At 39.6% G+C, this 18,243-nt stretch overlaps 1 protein-coding gene across 1 annotated transcript in view; it reads left to right on the top strand.

The window, feature by feature from the left end:
- Positions 1 to 18,243, top strand: part of ESCO2 (establishment of sister chromatid cohesion N-acetyltransferase 2) — a 28,229-nt gene that overhangs the window by 6,414 nt on the left and 3,572 nt on the right. The window contains exons 5-10 of the mRNA XM_005683558.3: positions 2,560 to 2,617; positions 5,896 to 6,022; positions 7,176 to 7,307; positions 8,377 to 8,466; positions 9,143 to 9,286; positions 17,004 to 17,179. Coding sequence (XP_005683615.2) covers positions 2,560 to 2,617; positions 5,896 to 6,022; positions 7,176 to 7,307; positions 8,377 to 8,466; positions 9,143 to 9,286; positions 17,004 to 17,179 — 727 coding nt within the window. The remainder of the gene's footprint in view (positions 1 to 2,559; positions 2,618 to 5,895; positions 6,023 to 7,175; positions 7,308 to 8,376; positions 8,467 to 9,142; positions 9,287 to 17,003; positions 17,180 to 18,243) is intronic.

Here is an 18,243-nt window from a genome sequence, read left to right as displayed (position 1 = left end):
AGAGATCTCTCAAGTAAGAGGTTGGACCCAGGGAATGAACCTAGGCCATGGCAATGAAAGAACTGAATCGTAACCACTGGACCACCAGGGAAGTCCCACTTCTTTTTTTAAATAAGCTTTTCATTTTGTAGTAATTTTAGATTTACAGAGAAGTTGTACCTGTCTTAACCCATTTACCATGTTGTTCAGTCACTAAGTCATGTCCAACTCTTTTGGGACCCCATGGACTGCAGCACTCCAGGCTTCCCTTTCTTTCACTGTCTCCTGGAGTTTGCTCAAACTCATGTCCATTGAGTCAGTGATGCCATCCAACCATCTCATCCTGTGTCTCCCCTTCTCCTGTCCTCAATCTTTCCCAGCATCAGGGTCTTATTTTCCATTGAGTCTGTTCTTTGCATCAGGTGGCCAAAGTATTGGAGCTTCAGCATCAGTCCTTCCGATGAATATTCAGGGTTGATTTACTTTAGGATTGACTGGCTTGATCCCTTTGCTGTCATAGGGACTCGAGAGTCTTTGAAAGCATCAGTTTTCTTCATTGCTCAGCCTTCTTTATGGTCCAGCTCTCATATTCATACATGACTACTCGAAAAACAATATTTTTAACCAAACAGACCCTTGTTCGCAAAGTGATGTCTCTGCTTTTTAATTCACTGTCTAGTTTAGTCATAGCTTTCCTTCCAAGGAGCAAATGTCTTTTAATTTCATGGCTGCAGTCATCATCTGTAGTGATTTTGGAGCCCAAGAAAATAACATCTGTCACTGCTTCCACTTTTTCCTCCTTTATTTGCCATGAGGTGATGGGACCAGATGCCATGATCTTAGTTTTTTAATGTTGAGTGTTAAAGCCAGCTTTTTCACTCTCCTCTTTGACCCTTATCAAGAGGCTCGTTTGTTCTTCTACACTTTCTACCATTGGAGTGGTATTATCTGCATATCTGAGGTTGTTGATATTTCTCCTGGCAGTCTTGATTCCAGCTTGTGATTCATCCAACCCAGCATTTTACATGATGTACTCTGCATAGAAGTTAAATAAGTAGCGTGACAGTACACAGCCTTGTCATACTCCTTTCCTAATTTTGAACAAGCCCTTTGTTCCATGTCCTGTTCTAACTGTTGCTTCTTGACCTGTATACAGGTTTCTCAGAGACAGGTAAGGTGGTGTTACCATCTTGTACGACTATTACACTTTTTGTCAAAACTAAGAAACTAATCTGGTATATTATTAAATAAGCTCTAGGCTGTATCTGGAATTGACTGATTTCTTTCATTAACATCCCCTTTTTGTTGTAGGACCCAGCCTAGGGATCACATTGTATTTAGTTGCCGGGTCTCCATAGTCTCCCCTTGTCTGTGACATTTTCTCAGTCTTTTCTTTGTTTTCATGACCTTGACATTCTTGAGGAGTACTGGCCAGTTATATTATAGGATGTTCCTGCACCTGGGTTTGTCTGATGTTTTTCTCATCGTTAGACCAGGGTTATAGGTTTGGAGGAAGAATGCCAGTGAGGTTAATGCCATTCTCACCACTTTGGGTGTGATGTCCACATGACATTATAGATGATGTTAACTTAAACTCTATCACTTGGTTGGTCAGGTTTGCCCAATTTCTCCACTGGAAAAGTTACCCTTTTTCCTTTGCCAGACTCTGTCCTTTGGAAGTAAGTCATTAAGTCTAGCCTACCCTTTCAGGGAGGGATGGGGATTAAGCTTCATCTGGAGGGGGAAATTTTCACATATATTATTTGGAATCCTTCTGTTAGGAAGAGTTATCTCTTGTCTCCCATTTATTTACTCAGTTTTTAAGTAAATAAATAGACTCCTGAATATTCACCAGTATGCACTCATGAATATTTTATATTTGGGGTTAAAGTCTAATAGTACATGATTTATTCTGTTGTTCATATTGTTCCAGCTTTGACCATTGGGTCAGTTCTCTTTGACATGTCCCCTTTTTTTGCTTTTTGAGCACTTCCTTATTACTTTCTGGCACTACAAAGGCTATAGGTTCCTCTTGCAAACCTAGTCCTAGACTCAGCCATTTTTCCAAGGAACCATGGTCCCTTCTGTTGGGGAATATTATTTGGAAACCAGGTTCTGGACTTGATGTGCTCATTGCTACTGGAGTACTTTTGGTGATGTATGTAAAAACTTATTATCAAACCCAGGTTCATGTGGAATTTTCTTCTAGAAGTTTTATAGTTTTACATTTTGCATTTAGATCTGTGATCCATTTTGAGTTAATTTTTATGTGAGCGTTGTCATCTTTCTGTATATGGATGTCAAATTGTTCCAGCATAATTTGATGGCTATCTTTTTGCTGTTGAATTAACTTATGCCTCTTGGTTAAAAATCAGTTGACTATACATGCATGGGTGGTGGGTGTTTTGGGGTTCTATTTTGTTACATTGATCTGTTTGTCAGTACCATACTGTCTTAATTACTGTTAAGTCTTAAAATCAAATATTGTATTTTTGTTTTATTAATCTTTAAAACCGTATGCTGTAAAGCTTTAAGTTTATTCTGTGATACAAATTATTGTTCACTTTTTTCCCCTACCAGTTTCTCCTGAGTCCATTGTCTATCCCATCTTCACTATGTCTTCAGTCAACACAAAAAGGTAAGGGTTGCTGTTATTTTAATGTTCAAGGTTTAATTATGAGTCCATTGGGTCTCTCTTTTTTTCTTATACTATTTAATTTGGAGAGCATTTTTCTCTTCTCCATTGAAATATTTAGAATAGGAGATGAAATCAGACCCTCTCATAGAAACTTCATAAGAACTTGAATTAAGAGCAGGAAAAGACCTTTATGGGCTGGAATAACAGTAATTTCTTCAATTTTTGTATAATACCTGACCCATAATAATTTATATTCACTATTTCACTTATCCCCACAACAACCCAGAAGCTTGATATTGTTATTACCATTTTCAGCAGAGAAAACTTTGTATTTCAGCCACAGTTGCACAGCTCTTAGATGACAAAGCCAGGACTAGAATCCATATTTAATCAAAGCCCATTAGGCTGTATTGCCTCCTCTGTGTGATAACATACTGATAATAGTTCATGTTTAATGGGCACTTGGCATCTCATGGTGTGGATACTGTTATTACCCCATTTTACAGATGAGGAGACTGGCCAGAGGAATAAGTAACTTGCAGCAACTCAATGCTGTTATAATTTCCAGCTCTAGCTACACACTATGCTGCTCAAAACTAAAACTGGAACTGGGGGAGGCATGGGTGCTTATGAGTATACGCCAAAAAGCTCTGAGAACGAAGTTTCTTACAGTTGGAACATCTTGCTAGGCAGTGTGTTAAGTCACTTCAGTCGTGTCCGACTCTTTGCAACCGTATGGGCTATAACCCACCAGGCTCCTCTATCCATGGGATTCTCCAGGCAAGAATCCTGGAGTGGGTTGCCATTTCCTTCTCTAGGGAGCTGCTCAGTAAGCAGCTTTGTTTCCTTTTTCTCTGTTTGATGATAAACATCTGAAGATAATGAGCAGGGCACTTCCTAGTATAGTTTTCCTGCTCTTAGGGCATCTCACCATGTGGTCGGGTGGGTAGTTTTTCCCCTTCTAAGACCATATTCCTAATTTCTTTCACCTTTCCCTTTTCTCATCTGTCTTCTATTTATTGAGGATCAAAACCTATCACAATTAGCCAACAGTGTAAACCAACCTAGCATAGGGAGATGTTAGACTGTTGGTTGAGTCATTTGAAATTTGCTCATTAGGTAGGACCCAAAAAGTCAGATATCATCAGTTTCCTGTGGCTTAATCTGACTTTTACTTTAGGTAGATCACAGATTGTCTGGGTTTGTACTCTTACATTTGGTGAACATTTATAGAATGCTGTGTGATATTGAACTACACTGAATTTTAGAGATGTGAAGATAAGTACAGCATGGCTCTGCTGTTAAGGAAGTCATGGTTAGAAGAGGACAGACATTTAAACAGATGTGTATGATAAAGTGTTAACATTGCTAGGCTGGAAGTGAAAATGCATGCAAGGATGGGAAACGCTGAGTTATTTGGCAAAGGTTGTATAAGGTATAGAGGGGTTAGTGACCTAGACAAGTGTTTTTATACTGTTGGCATTAGTATCGATAGTTTGTCGTATCGATAAAAATTTAAGGGCATCACATCTAGCATTTTTTCTTAATAGAATAATACATCTCTCACATACTAAGTGTATTTAGTGAATCTTTTTTTCCCATTATGTATGTGTATCTATTGGTCATGATGTGAAATATATTTCTCACCATGTGTTTGTCAAGTCATTATAAAAGCTATTTTCTAGTCAGATGATAAGAGGACAGATTGGGTTAGCATAAAGCATTACATAGGGTATTTTTCCAGTTTTTTTAAATTTATCAATGTGAGTTTCTGTTTGAACTTCTTGCTTTGGGTACTTGTTCCCCCACCCCCACCCCCTTGCCTCTACTCTAGAGATTTCTATTTCTTTGATCTTTGGGAGAAGGTCATTTCATTGTAAGGCAAGGGTTACAAACTTGGTGCCTACAGAGACTGCAGCCAACTGGAGAAGCACACCCCATCTAAAAGAGCCTGTGCCAGTAGCGCCAACCCTTAGATTCCTTGATGAACAGGTCTAATGACCTTCCAATGTCTCTTGCAATATTGGAAATACACATTTTTAAGTGAAATCTCTAGATTTTAAAATATTCGTAGCCAATCCAAACTCTATGTGAGCCAATCAGAATATCTGTTAGCTGGATTTGGCCTATGGGCTCCAGTTTGCAACCTCTATAAGCCAGCCCCAGCATTGTCTCCTAAACGGAAAAGATTGCCTCAGCATCTATCCAGCTAAATTTTTTTTTTGTCTAAGAATTTGAGACTAGAAGGGTGCGGAGAAGGCAATGGCACCCTACTCCAGTACTCTTGCCTGGAAAATCCCATGGATGGAGGAAAACCCCATGTAGCCTGGTAGGCTATAGTCCATGGGGTTGCGAAGAGTTGGACATGACTGAGCGACTTCACTTTCACATTTCACTTTCATGCACTGGAGAAGGAAATGGCAACCCACTCCAGCGTTCTTGCCTGGAGAATCCCAGGGACGGGGGAGCCTGGTGGGCTGCCATCTATGGGGTCGCACAGAGTCGGACACGACTGAAGCGATTTAGCAGCAGCAGCAGGGTGTTACTTTAGGTGTGTATTAGCTCACTCACTGCCTCATGCCCCAGTAAAAAGTTGTTGGATTGTAATATGCTGGTTGCTGGTGACTGACTTCCTGTGGGTCTGTGAGATCCAGTATTAGCGTCTACTTATTTGCTGTGGCATTCCATGAATTTCTTTATGCCTGCATGGGTAAATATTGTCTTAAGTGTTAAAAAGCAAGAAAAGATTAATTTTTAAAGGTGACATCAACTTACGAAGAAATCCTATGTATATGCATTTGATTTATTGTTGTTGTTTAGTCACTAAGTCATGTCTGATGCTTTGTGACCCCATGAACTGTAGCCCCCAGGCTCCTCTGTCCATGGGATTTCCCAGGTAATACTGGAGTGGGTTGCCATTTCCTTCTTCAGAGGATCTTCCTGACCCAGGGGTCAAACCTGCATCTCCTGCTTAGCAGGTGGATTCTTTACCTCTGAATGCATCTGATATTATAGATGAAATCCTTTGAACTTGGAGTTAGAAGACAGGAATTTTGAGTCTTTCCATCATTCTTCCCTAGTTACTTTACTTTGAGTTGACTACTGATCCTGTCTGAGTGGGCCTCAGGCTTCTCATTGTTTCTAGCCCTATTACTTCAAGTTATTATTGATAGAAAGCACTAAAAACTGCAATGTTATATACATGTGTTTTCTTTTCATTATAATTTATCAAACGTGTTAAAATTATTAAATAACACTTACCACCTTTCTATTTCAAGATCTCTAGTTGAAGAACAGTCTTCTGTGGGATCCACCACATCTACTAACTTCTTAAAACAAATCAACATACAGAAGAATACTAATACCAGAGATTCAAACAAAGAAACAAAAGACCAGCTCATCATTGTGAGTAAATTTAAAACAAAGCTCCTCCTGTACATGGGTCTCACGTACAGAACCTGAAGTCTGATGTGTGGTCTTAGCCTAGTTATCAGGAGTTACAGATGTTCTGAGTTTGTAACTGCTACCTTTGCTGTTGTGGCAGCTAGTCAAGGATATTTTTGAACAGATAGTGTTGGGAAGTGCTGGCAGTTTAGTAGAATGCTGATGAATGAGTTGTCTCCGAATCAGGAAGATTATTGTCAATCTATAAAAGACTTAACAAGAAAAAAAAAAAAAGACTTAACAAGAAGAGCTACACTGCATTAGATATGGGTTTGGCCAAAGTTGGACCATGGCCTTTGAACTAATGGTGTTTATATTCTTAAAAGGTTGGGAAGAAAAGGAGAAGAATATATGTGGCCTGCAAAGCCTAAAATGTTTACTATCTGGCCCTTGGCAGAAAATTTGCAAACACCTATATAGACAGTTCAAAATTTGGTGTTTTCAGTAGCCTTAAGCAATGCCTTATGAGACAGAATAGGAATTAATAAGCCTTGACATTGAATATCCCTGAATTCTCTATATTCATTAATTTATCTATGCTTTTCTTGAACTTTTACTATGTATTATACTTTATTTTTATCAACTCTTGGGGAAAAGAATTTTAATATTTAATTTTAATTTTATTAATATGTTAATTTATTTAAAATTTAATTAAAATTAATTTTTCCTAACCATTTAAGGAAAAAATGCTATCTAATGAATATATACGTCCTGAAATTTTGCCCTGCTTCTTTGAAATAAGGCTTTTTTAGGCCTCTCATATAAGAGCTTAATAAGGATGTTCCATTTTTCATCTTAGCTATAATATTTATGATTTCCTCTTATTCCTTCTTAGAACTATGGGTCGAGCTAAAGAATCTTGGTGTGTTTTTTTTCTGCTGTCCCTTCAAAGAGGCAATTTCACTTTTATTGTGATGGCAATGTTAGGCTCTTTTCATTCTATTTTGTTGATGGGTAGAGAGAAAGAGTAACCAGACTTTCATTTATGTTTCAGCTATACCAGCATAAAAGAAAAATAAGGACAAATTTGAATGAATAGACAAATTTACATGAACTAAAGGTAGAGCTATCTGTGATGTGTTTAGATTGGCTATTTTTCCTCTTCCAATTGTAGGATGCAGGTCAGAAATATTTCGGAGCCACCATGTGTAAGTCCTGTGGCATGATCTATGCTGCTTCCAACCCCGAAGACGAACTGCAGCATGTTCAGCATCACCACCGATTTGTGGAGGGAATCAAATATACAGTAAGTATTTAAAAAAAAAAAAAAGCTTGTTTCCATTTGTTCTAAAAGTAAAAATGCTTTAAAAGAGACATTCGTTTTGCCTAAATATAGAAAGATTTACATATCCAGAAATATTTTATCATCTGTAATTTTGTTGTGTGTTTAATATTTGAGACTGATGGTATTTTAGTTTTAATAGATGTGCCATTTCAAACTTCATGTGCTAATATAAGAGAAGTTACTGCTCTTGGTTGAATGAACACCCTGCATCCTTACCTCTAGCTTTTGGAGCAGAGCTGAAAAGTCAAGGTAGAAAACTCAAAGACTTGAGGAGTTTCCCCTTTTCTCACTCCAGTTTCTTCTTTCTAGATAACCTTAGAAAAACAGCTTTCTTTGACTCCTCCAGGGTATTTCTTTGCTCTTTATGAAGCACCTTCATGAAATACCTTCCTACTCCATATACAGCGTGTTGTTGGCCTTATCTTTATGATTATACCTGCTACTCAAATGCATGCCCGTTTTTCACGTTTTTATTGCTATAATTCATGCCTTCATAATATTTTTAGCCTGATTTATTAAAATTTTCTTATCCTGCCCCTCCCCCACTTTCACACTGCTAATTCGTGGTTTTTTTCTCTGTATTTCTACAAGGGGCTCTTATTTGACTTCTCCTTGTTTTATAATGGGCTTCCCTTGTGGCTCAGCTGGTAAAGAATCTGCCTGCAATGCGGGACACCTGGGTTGGATCCCTGGATTGGGAAGATCCCCTGGAGAAAGGAAAGGCTACCCACTCTACTATTCTGGCCTAGAGAATTCCGTGGACTGTGGGGTCTCAAAAAGTTGAACATGACTGAGCAACTTTCACTTTCTTTTATAATAGATTATTTACGTGGTCTCCTAACAGTATATCAGCCCCTTCAGGACAGGAGCTTTGTTTCAGTCATCTTTTATTTCCCTTACCACATTCATGTAGTCGAATTTTATCTTTTTTATTTCTCTCATTTGTTCATCTTTTTTGTCTTCTCCAGACAACATTTAATTTTTTTTCTGCTTTAGATCAAAATGTGATTTTTTTCTCCCGCTTTGGCAGGGCTGGAAAAAAGAACGTGTTGTAGCAGAGTTTTGGGATGGGAAAATTGTGTTGGTCCTGCCGCGTGACCCGAGTTATGCTATCAGAAAGGTATGAAACGTTAGTTTTTCTTTTTTAATTGAAGTATAGTTGCTTTACAATATTAGCTTTTCAGTCTTTGTTTTCCTTCTGCTCTCCCCATTGTCCACCAAAAAATCGACCTATATTGAAGTATTATATAAAACACCTTTGCTTATGGATAATCACTGTACATTGGTACAGGTGTTAGGATGACGTTCAAAGTAGTTCATACAAAATTAAACTTACAAATTACAAAACAAGTAAAGGTGTGTCAAGAAGAGATTAAAGAAAATAGATTGAGTCCATACTGTATTGCTTGCCTACATCTTCCATTTGTGAAAAATAAACTAAACTTTATAAGGTTGAGAAATTAACAGCTCCAAGGTCTAATTCTTAGGTTGGTATTGCCTTTGTTTCTTGGGCTGGATGGTTCACCCCAGTAGACAAGGGATAAAGCTGAAACAGAATCTTCCTTACTCCCTGTTCCACTCAAGGGTGGTGAAAGTGATGTTTAAAATAGTTTCTTAAAACCCTGTTTCCGGAGTGGCAGAAACATGCCTCAGTAGTGGAATAATTTGGGGATTGTGAAAATTTAAGAAATAGAGACAAAAGAGGTTAAACTGATAAGCATACTTATATATATATATATATATTCTGTTATATTTTTAAAAACAAATTCATCTCTTTCGGTTTTTGACATCGTTAGGTTGAAGATGTCCAGGAACTTGTTGATAATGAATTGGGCTTCCAGCAAGTTGTTCCCAAATATCCAAACAAAACCAAAACCTTGCTCTTTATCTCTGATGAAAAGAAAGTAGTTGGGTGTTTAATTGCAGAGCCCATCAAACAGGTATGGTATGCTGTCTTACAAATTACTGGAGTAACTTTTGAGCAAAGTGAAGTAGTTGGGAGAAGTCTCAAGCATTTAAGAAGGCTACCATTAATGATCTTTTTCCTTCTAAAATATCCTTGACCATCTAGATAATTGAAGTCATTTATTTCTATTATGTCTGATATTTTGCCTTATATAAGCAGGATTAGTCAGTCTTAAGCTCATATAGTCTTTTATATACTTGGGCTATAAAGTGTAGTATTTTAAACAAGCTCAGTTATTGAACATGTGGCTTAGTGCAGGTTAATATATTTGGCAAAATGGTTGTTCAGTTCAGTCGCTCAGTCATGTCCAACTTTTTGTGACCCCTTGGACTGGCTTCCCTGCCAGGCTTCCCTGCCTATCACCAACTCCCAGAGCTTGCTCAAACTCATGTCCCTTGAGTCAGTGATGCTATACAACCATCTCATCCTCTGTCATCCCTTTCTCCTGCCTTCAGTCTTTCCTAGCATCAGGGTCTTTTCCATCAGGTGACCAAAGTATTGGAGTTTCAGCTTCAACATCAGTCCTTCCAGTGAATATTCAGGACTGATTTCCTTTAGGATTAAATGGTTTGATCTCCTTGTAGTCTAAGGGACTCTTAAGAGTCTTCTCCAGCACCACAGTTCAAAAGCATCAGTTCTTTGGTGCTCAGCTTTCTATACAGTCCAACTCTCACATCCATACATGACTACTGGAAAGACCATAGCTTTGACTAGACAGACCTTTGTTGGCAAAGTAATGTCTCTGCTTTTTAATATGCTGTCTAGGTTGGTCATAGCTTTTCTTCCAAGGAGCAAGTGTCTTTTAATTTCATGGCTGCAGTCACTGTCTGCAGTGATTTTTGGAGCCCAAGAAAACAGTCTATCACTGTTTCCATTGTTTCCCTATCTATTTGCCACGACGTGATGGGACCGGATGCCGTGATCTTCATTTTTTTAATGTGAAGTTTAAATCCAGCTTTTCCATTCTCCTCTTTCACTTTCATCACAAGGCTCTTTAGTTCTTCGCTTTCTGCCATAAGAGTGTTGTCATCTGCATATCTGAGGTTATTGATATTTCTCCGAGCAATCTTGATTCCAGCTTGTGCTTCATCTAGCCTGGCATTTCGCATGATGTACTCTACATATAAGCTAAATAAGCAGAGTGACAATATACAGCCTTGACATACTCCTTTCCCAGTTTGGAACCAGTCTGTTGTTCCATGTCTGGTTCTAACTGTTGCATCTCGACCTGCATACAGATTTCTCAGGAACAGGTTAGGTGGTCTGGTATTCCCATCTCTTGAAGAATTTTCCACAATTTGTTGTGATCACACAGTCAAAGGCTTTGGCATAGTCAATAAAGCAGAAGTAGATGTTTTTCTCAAACTCTATTGCTTTTTCTGTGATCCAGTAGATGTTGGCAATTTGATCTCTGGTTCCTCTGCCTTTTCTAAATCCAGCTTAAACATCTGGAAAATAATACATGGTTCATGTACTGTTGAAGCCTGGCTTAAAGAATTTTGAGCATTACTTTGCTAGTGTGCGAGATGAGTACAATTGTGTGGTAGTTTGAACATTCTTTGGCATTGCCTTTCTTTGGGATTGGAATGAAAACTGACCTTTTCCAGTCCTGTGGCCACTGCTGAGTTTCCCAAATTTGCTGGCATATTGAGTGCAGCACTTCAACAGCATCATCTTTTAGAATTTGAAATAGCTCACCTGGGATTCCATCTCCACTAGCTTTGTTCATAGTGAAGCTTCCTAAGGCCCACTTGACTTTGCATTCCAGTATGTCTGGCTTTAGGTGAGTGATCACACCATCGTGGTTATCTGGGGGTCATGAGATCTTAATAGTTCTGTGTATTCTTGCCACCTCTTAATATCTTCTGCTTCTGTTAGGTCCATACCATTTCTGTCCTTTATTGTGCCCATTTTTGCATGCAGTGTTCCCTTGGTATTACTAATTTTCTTAAAGAGATCTCTAGTTTTTCCCATTCTATTGTTTTCCTCTATTTCTTTACATTGATCACTGAGGAAGGCTTTCTTATCTCTCCTTGCTATTCTCTGCATTAAAATGGGTATATCTTTCCTTTTCTCCTTTGCCTTTAGCGTCTCTTCTTTTTTCAGCTATTTGTAAAGCCTCCTCAGACAACTGTTTTCTCTTTTTGCATTTCTTTTTCTTGGGGATGGTCTTGATCCCTGCCTCCTATACCATGTTACAAACCTCCGTCCATAGCTCTTCAGGCACTCTGTCTTTCAGACGTAATCCCTTGAGTCTTATTTGTCACTTCCACTGTATAATCGTATAGGATTTGATTTAGGTCATACCTAAATGGTCTAGTGGTTTTCCCTACTTTTTTCAATATAAGTCTGAATTTGGCAATAAGGAGCGCATGATCTGAGCCACAGTCAGCTCCCCGTCTTCTTTTTGCTGACTTTATAGAGCTTCTCCATCTTTGGCTGCAAAGAATATAATCAATCTGATTTCGATGTTGGCCATCTGGTGATGTCCATGTGTAGAGTCTTCTCTTGTGTTGTTGCAATAGGGTGTTTGCTATGACCAGTGCGTTCTTTTGGCAAAACTCTGTTAGCCTTTGCCTTGCTTCATTTTGTACTCCAAGGCCAAATTTTTGCCTGTTACTCCGGGTATCTCTTGACTTTCTACTTTTGCATTCCAGTCCCCTGTGATGAAAAGGACATCTTTTTGGGGTGTTAGTTCTAGAAGGCCTTGTAGGTCTTCATAGAACTGTTCAACTTCAGCTTCTTCAGCATTACTGGTTGGGGCATAGACTTGGATTACTGTGATATTGAATGGTTTGCCTCGGAAACGAATAGAGTTCATTCTGTTTTGAGATTGTACCCAAATACTGCATTTCAGACTCTTTTGTTGGCTATGAAGGCTGCTCCATTTCTTCTGAGGGATTCCTGCCCGCAGTAGTAGATATAATGGTCATCTGAGTTAAATTCACCCATTCCAGTCCATTTTAGTTCACTGATACCTAGAATGTCATTGTTCACTCTTGCCATCTCCTGTTTGACCACTTCCAATTTATCTTGATTCATGGACCTAACATTCCAGGTTCCTATGTAATATTGCTCTTTACAGCATCGAACCCTGCTTCCATCACCAGTCCCATTCGCAACTGGGTATTGTTTTTGCTTTGGCTCCATCCCTTCATTCTTTTTGGAGTTATTTCTCCACTGATCTCCAGTAGCATATTGGGCACCTGACGAGCTGGGAAGTTCAGTATCATATCTTTCAGTGTCATATCTTTTTGCCTATTAATACTGTTCTTGGGGTTCTCAAGGCAAGAATACTGAAGTGGTTTGCCATTCGCTTCTCCAGTGGACCACATTTTGTCAGGACCTTCCATTATGACCTGTCCATCTTGGGTGGCCCTACACAGCATAGCTCATAGTTTCATTGAGTTAGATAAGGCTGTGGTCCATGTGATCAGTTTGATTAGTTTTCTGTGATTATGGTTTTCATTCTGGGTGCTTGCTCTCTGATGGATAAGGATAAGAGACTTTTGGAAGCTTCCTGATGGGAGAAACTGACGGTGGGGCAAACTGGGTCTTGTTCTGATGGGTGGGGCCATGCTTAGTAAAGATGGGAAAATAGAAGGACATGTGCTCATCTTCTCTGCGAGAACTCCAAAATTACAACTCGCTGCTGAACAAGCATCGACATTTTTTGGTTGGATCCCACCAAAAAAGGATACCCCGTGTCCAAGGGCAAACGAAAAGCCCCAGCAAGACGGTAGAAGGGGTGAAATCGTGTTTAGAAGCAAACTCCATACTCACCAGAGACCCTTGGAAGGCTCAAACAAAACCTTGTGCGCACCAGGATCCAGAGACCCCACAGAGACTGAGCCAGACCTGCCCTTAAGAGTGTTTGTGTCTACTGTGGAGGTACGGGCCAGCAGTGGCTTGCCACAGTGGCAGGGGCTCTGCATGCAGCAGACCTGGGTCACACAGCCTGTGGCGTAAGCCCTCTTGGAGGAGGTCGCCATTAACCCCACCAGAGAGCCACTGAGCAGACGCCCCACACGCTGCAGAACAATTACACCAAAGAAATTCTCGCACTGTTGAGTTCTAGGACCCACAACAGATTGCCCAACCTGGGGATCTAGCAAAGGGAATGAGAAGCCCCAGGGATTTTGACTTTGGAGACCAGTGGGATTTGATTACAGAACTTAAACAGGACTGGGCAAACAAACTTGTTTGCACAAAACCTTGTGTGCACCAGGATCCAAGGGAAAGGAGCAGTGACCCCGTAAGAGACTGACCCAGACTTGCCTGTAAGTGTCCAGGAGTCTCCGGCAGAGGCTGGGTTGGTGGTGGTCTCCTGCAGAGTTGGGGGCACTGAGTGCAGCAGTGCTTACCTAGGACCTTTTGAAGGAGGTCGCCATTATCTTCCTTACCTCCACCATAGTTTGGGGTCAGGTCAAACAACAGGGAGAGAACACAGCCCCACCCATCAACAGGAAATTGGAAAGTTGTTGTTACTTGTCCCATAATTAGAATCTACTTTGGACACTAATTAGCAGTGTTCTGGCAGAGGAGCTAACAAATAATAACCCATGGTCTAAGTGTGGCCTTCCTCTTTTTTGTAAATAAACTTTTATTGCCCCAGAGCCATGCTCATTCCTCTTCATATTATCTATGGTTGCTTTTGTGCAACAGTGGCAGGGTTGAGTAGGTGCAACAGAGACCACATGGGCCAAAGAGCCTAAAGTATTTACAGTCTGGTCCCAAACAGAAAAAGTTTGCCAACCCTTGTTCTCAAATAGAGATACTAGTTTTTGCCCTTCAAGGAGCTTACAGGGTAGTCTTAAGCTAGAGAGAATTATAGCTCAAATGTGTTCTTTTAACCTGACTATAATATCCCACACTTATGTTCCTTTACTTTTAAAAATACATACTTGTTTTAAGACACCTTGAAATGATGCTAGCATAAATTGGTCTTACTCATTTTTATAGATGCCTCCCTTTTCCCTGTTCCCCCTTCATTTCTACCATCTTTCTCTTATTTTCCTTTTTTGTTTTTTTCTGCTTTTCATCTCATACATATATATGAGTAGAGAAAGAAAAGCAGTTGGTTTGTATTATGGTCTGTAAAAGTAATCAATTTGGCCCTTTTCTTTCTTTGGTCTTAAGTGCACTGTTTATGTAGTGATAATGGGCAATACAGATTGTCTCTGATTTACAACTTTTCAATTCTGCAATGGTGTGAAAACCATAGACATTCAGCAGAAACTTCTTCAAGTTTTCATATTTTCCAGGGCTAGCCATATGCACTTTTGTGATGCTGGGCAGCAGCAGAGAATGGCAGCTCTAGTCTACTAGGCAATCATAAGGGTAAACAAACAGTATACTTAACAACTGTTCTCTGCATACAGCCATTTTGTTTTTCATTTTTAGTACAGTATCCAGTAAATTACATGAGATATTCAGCGCTTTTTATTCCTTTTTTAAAATTATCAATTTGATATTTATTTGGCTGTGCCAGCTCTTAGTTGTCGCATGAGGAATCTTTAGTGCATGATGTGAGAGTTGTACAGTTGATGCTACAGCTGAGAGTTGTAGCATCTGGGATCTAGTTCCCTGACCAGGGATCCAGCCCAGGCCCCCTACATTGGCAGCTCAGAGTCTCAGACAGTGGACCACCAGGGAAGTTCCAGCACTTTATTATAAATTAGGCTTTGTGTTCGATGATTTTGCCAAACTGTAGTCTAATGTAAGCACTCTTAGCATATTTAAGGTAAGCTAGTCTAAACCAAATCCCATGGGCAGAGGAGCCTGGTAGGCTGCAGTCCATGGGGTCGCTAAGAGTCAGACACAACTGAGTGACTTCACTTTGACTTTTCACTTTCATGCATTGGAGAAGGAAATGGCAACCCACTCCAATGTTCTTGCCTGGAGAATCCCAGGGACAGGGGAGCCTGGCGGGCTGCCCTCTATGGGGTTGCACAGAGTCAGACATGACTGAGCGACTTAGCAGCAGCAGCAACAGGCTAAACTATGAGGTTTCACAGGTTAGGTGTATTAAATGCACTCCTTTTCAAGGTACAATGTTTTCAGCTTATAACCTATGTTTATCAGGATGTAACTGTAAGTTGAGGAATATCTGTATAGCCAACTGACTGGTACATGTACTCTTCTGTTCATTCTCATTTCAGAAGCAAAGTGTTCTTGACGGAAGTTAAAGTTCACATACACCTAAGAACAGCTACAGTGTAAAACAGTGACAATAGCAAGTGCTGGTGTGGGTGCAGGGAAAGGAGGTTTTTTTCATTCATTGTTGGAAGGAATGTAAAATATTACAGACACTGGGAACAGCTTGGCAGTTTCTTAAAAAATTAATTATACATTTACCATATGACTCAGCAATCATAGTCCTGGGCATTTATTCCAGAAATGAAAACTTATGTCTACACAAAAACGCATAGCTGAATGTTTATAACAGCTTTATTTGTAATAGCCAATAGCTGGAAACAACCTAAGTGTCCTTCAGTAAGTGAGTGATTAAACACTGGTATATCCGTACAGTGGAATATTACTTGGCAATGAAAAGGAACAAACTTGATACATGCAACAACTTGGACAGGTTATCAGGAGCATATTGCTGAGTGAAAAAGATCCATTCTCAAAAGGTCACGTGCTGTATGAGTCCATTTATATGATATTCTTGAGGAGAAGGCAATGGCACCCCATTTCAGTCCTCTTGCCTGGAAAATCCCATGGACAGAGGAGCCTGGTGTGCTGCAGTCCATGGGGTCACTGAGAGTTGGACACGATTCAGTGACTTCACTTTCACTTTTCACTTTCATGCATTGGAGAAGGAAATGGCAACCCACTCCAGTGTTCTTACCTGGAGAATCCCAGGGATGGGGGAGCCTGGGTGGCTACCATCTATGGGGTCGCACAGAGTCGGACACAACTGAAGCGACGCAGCAGCAGCAGCAGCAGCAAAATATCAGAATTTTAGAGACAGAGAACAGATTGTGGTTGCACAGCTTAGCAGTGGTGGAGGGGAGAAAATGGGTGTGATTATAGAGAGGTAGCAAGAGGAAGAGCTTCATGATAATGCAGTAGCTTTATATTTTGGTTGTAGTGATGGTTAAATCAATATTCAGATACAATGAATTATCACAGAACTGTCCCACCCACATTGTTCCCATGTTAATTTCTCAGTTTTGGTATTGTACTACAATTATGGAAGATGTAACCATTGGGGGAAATAGGGTGAAGCATACACGTCCTGTCTGTGCCATTTGTCAACTTCCTCTGAATCTACGATTATTTCAAAATAAGGATTAAAAAAACTTAAAATACCAATTTCATAATTGATATGCAAGAGCCTTTAGTGTTATTAATTTTTTCAGGATATCATATATACACTTTAGGATGCAAAGAATGGGAGAAGCTTATGTGCTTTATTAAGAGTCTGAATTTTATTATTTTTTTAAATCAATAGAAGAAGGAAGTTTCACATTGGTATAATACACTAGTATATGGGAATATCTCAACACCACTATCATTTTTCTGCATTAAGTGAATATAATTGGGCAAGAATTCAAGAAATAGCAAAGAACTTACACACTTTTGTGAAGGTGGAATAAGATTTATTTTAGATTCTTAAGTTTTGTTTAAAATGAAATGTGAACTCAGCTGTACCATTATGTTAATGCCTCTGTGCATCACTGCAGGCCTTTCGTGTCATGTCTGAACCAACTGGCCCAGAAACCCCAAGCTCTAAAGAATGTCAGAGGGCTTGGCAATGTTCAGATGTACCGGAACCTGCAGTGTGTGGGATAAGTAGAATCTGGGTCTTCAGACTGAAAAGAAGAAAGCGCATTGCGCGACGCCTGGTAGACACGCTCAGGTAAGAAGTAAAAGTGCTTAGACCCAGGTAAGCTCTCCAGAAGCTTTCCTGGCTCATGAGCCAGAGGGAAAGATGTTGGTCTGTAAATACTACCAAAGTCAGGCTGAGGCAGTGCTGACACGGAAAAGAAAAAAAACTACTAGGCATACTCAATTTTGCACACAGTATTCCAAGTGTGAAATATTCTAGACCAGTGCTTTTCAAACTACCTGTAGTCAAAGACTGGATTTTGTTATAGACCAACACATTAATAAGATAAAGATAAGTTGGTAGGAAATGAAAAAGAAGGCAAACAAATGGAAAATACAAGTCCAACTTTTTATTAGATTCAACAAATGTAAAATTAATTTAAATTAATATAACCTATAAAAACAAAGAGAGGTTTTAAAAAGAATTGTAGAAATTGTATGTTTATTGATGTGTGACTAGATGATTAATAGAGACTTACTATAACACAAATGTAACTAAATGTAAAAGTGAATTAGCAAGACAACCCAGAGAGTAGTTATTTACAAATCATTTATCTAATGAGTAAAAGTCTAGTATATCTAACATATATAAGAGACCTCTCACCCACACATTCTTTAAAAGGGGAGCAGTGAGAAAAGTTGGTGTCTGTGAAGATTTTTGTTTGTAGTTAATGGTGAAATAACCTCCATTTTCTTTATTTTTTATTGAGATACATAGATTTGGTATGGGGGGAGAGAGAAAGTGTGTGTGTAGAGAGAGAGAGAGAGAGAGAGAGAGAGTGTGTGTGTGTGTGTGTGTGTGTGTGTGTGTGTGTGGAGAGAGAGAGAGCGTGTGTGTGGAGAGAGAGAGAGAGAGTGTGTGTGTGTGTGTGTGTGTGTGTGTGTGTGTGTAGAGAGAGAGAGCGTGTGTGTGGAGAGAGAGAGAGAGAGTGTGTGTGTGTGTGTGTGTGTGTGTGTGTGTGTGTGTGTGTGTGTGTGTAGAGAGAGAGAGCGTGTGTGTGGAGAGAGAGAGAGAGAGTGTGTGTGTGCCACTCAGTTTTGTCCAACTCTTAACGACCCTATGGAGCCCGCCAGACTCCTCTGTCCATGGGATTC

This window comes from Capra hircus, chromosome 8 (assembly GCF_001704415.2).
Source record: "Capra hircus breed San Clemente chromosome 8, ASM170441v1, whole genome shotgun sequence".
Taxonomy (NCBI): domain Eukaryota; kingdom Metazoa; phylum Chordata; class Mammalia; order Artiodactyla; family Bovidae; genus Capra; species Capra hircus.
The sequence above is the reverse complement of the archived record's forward strand: the minus strand, read 5'-3'. Positions and strand labels throughout refer to the sequence as shown.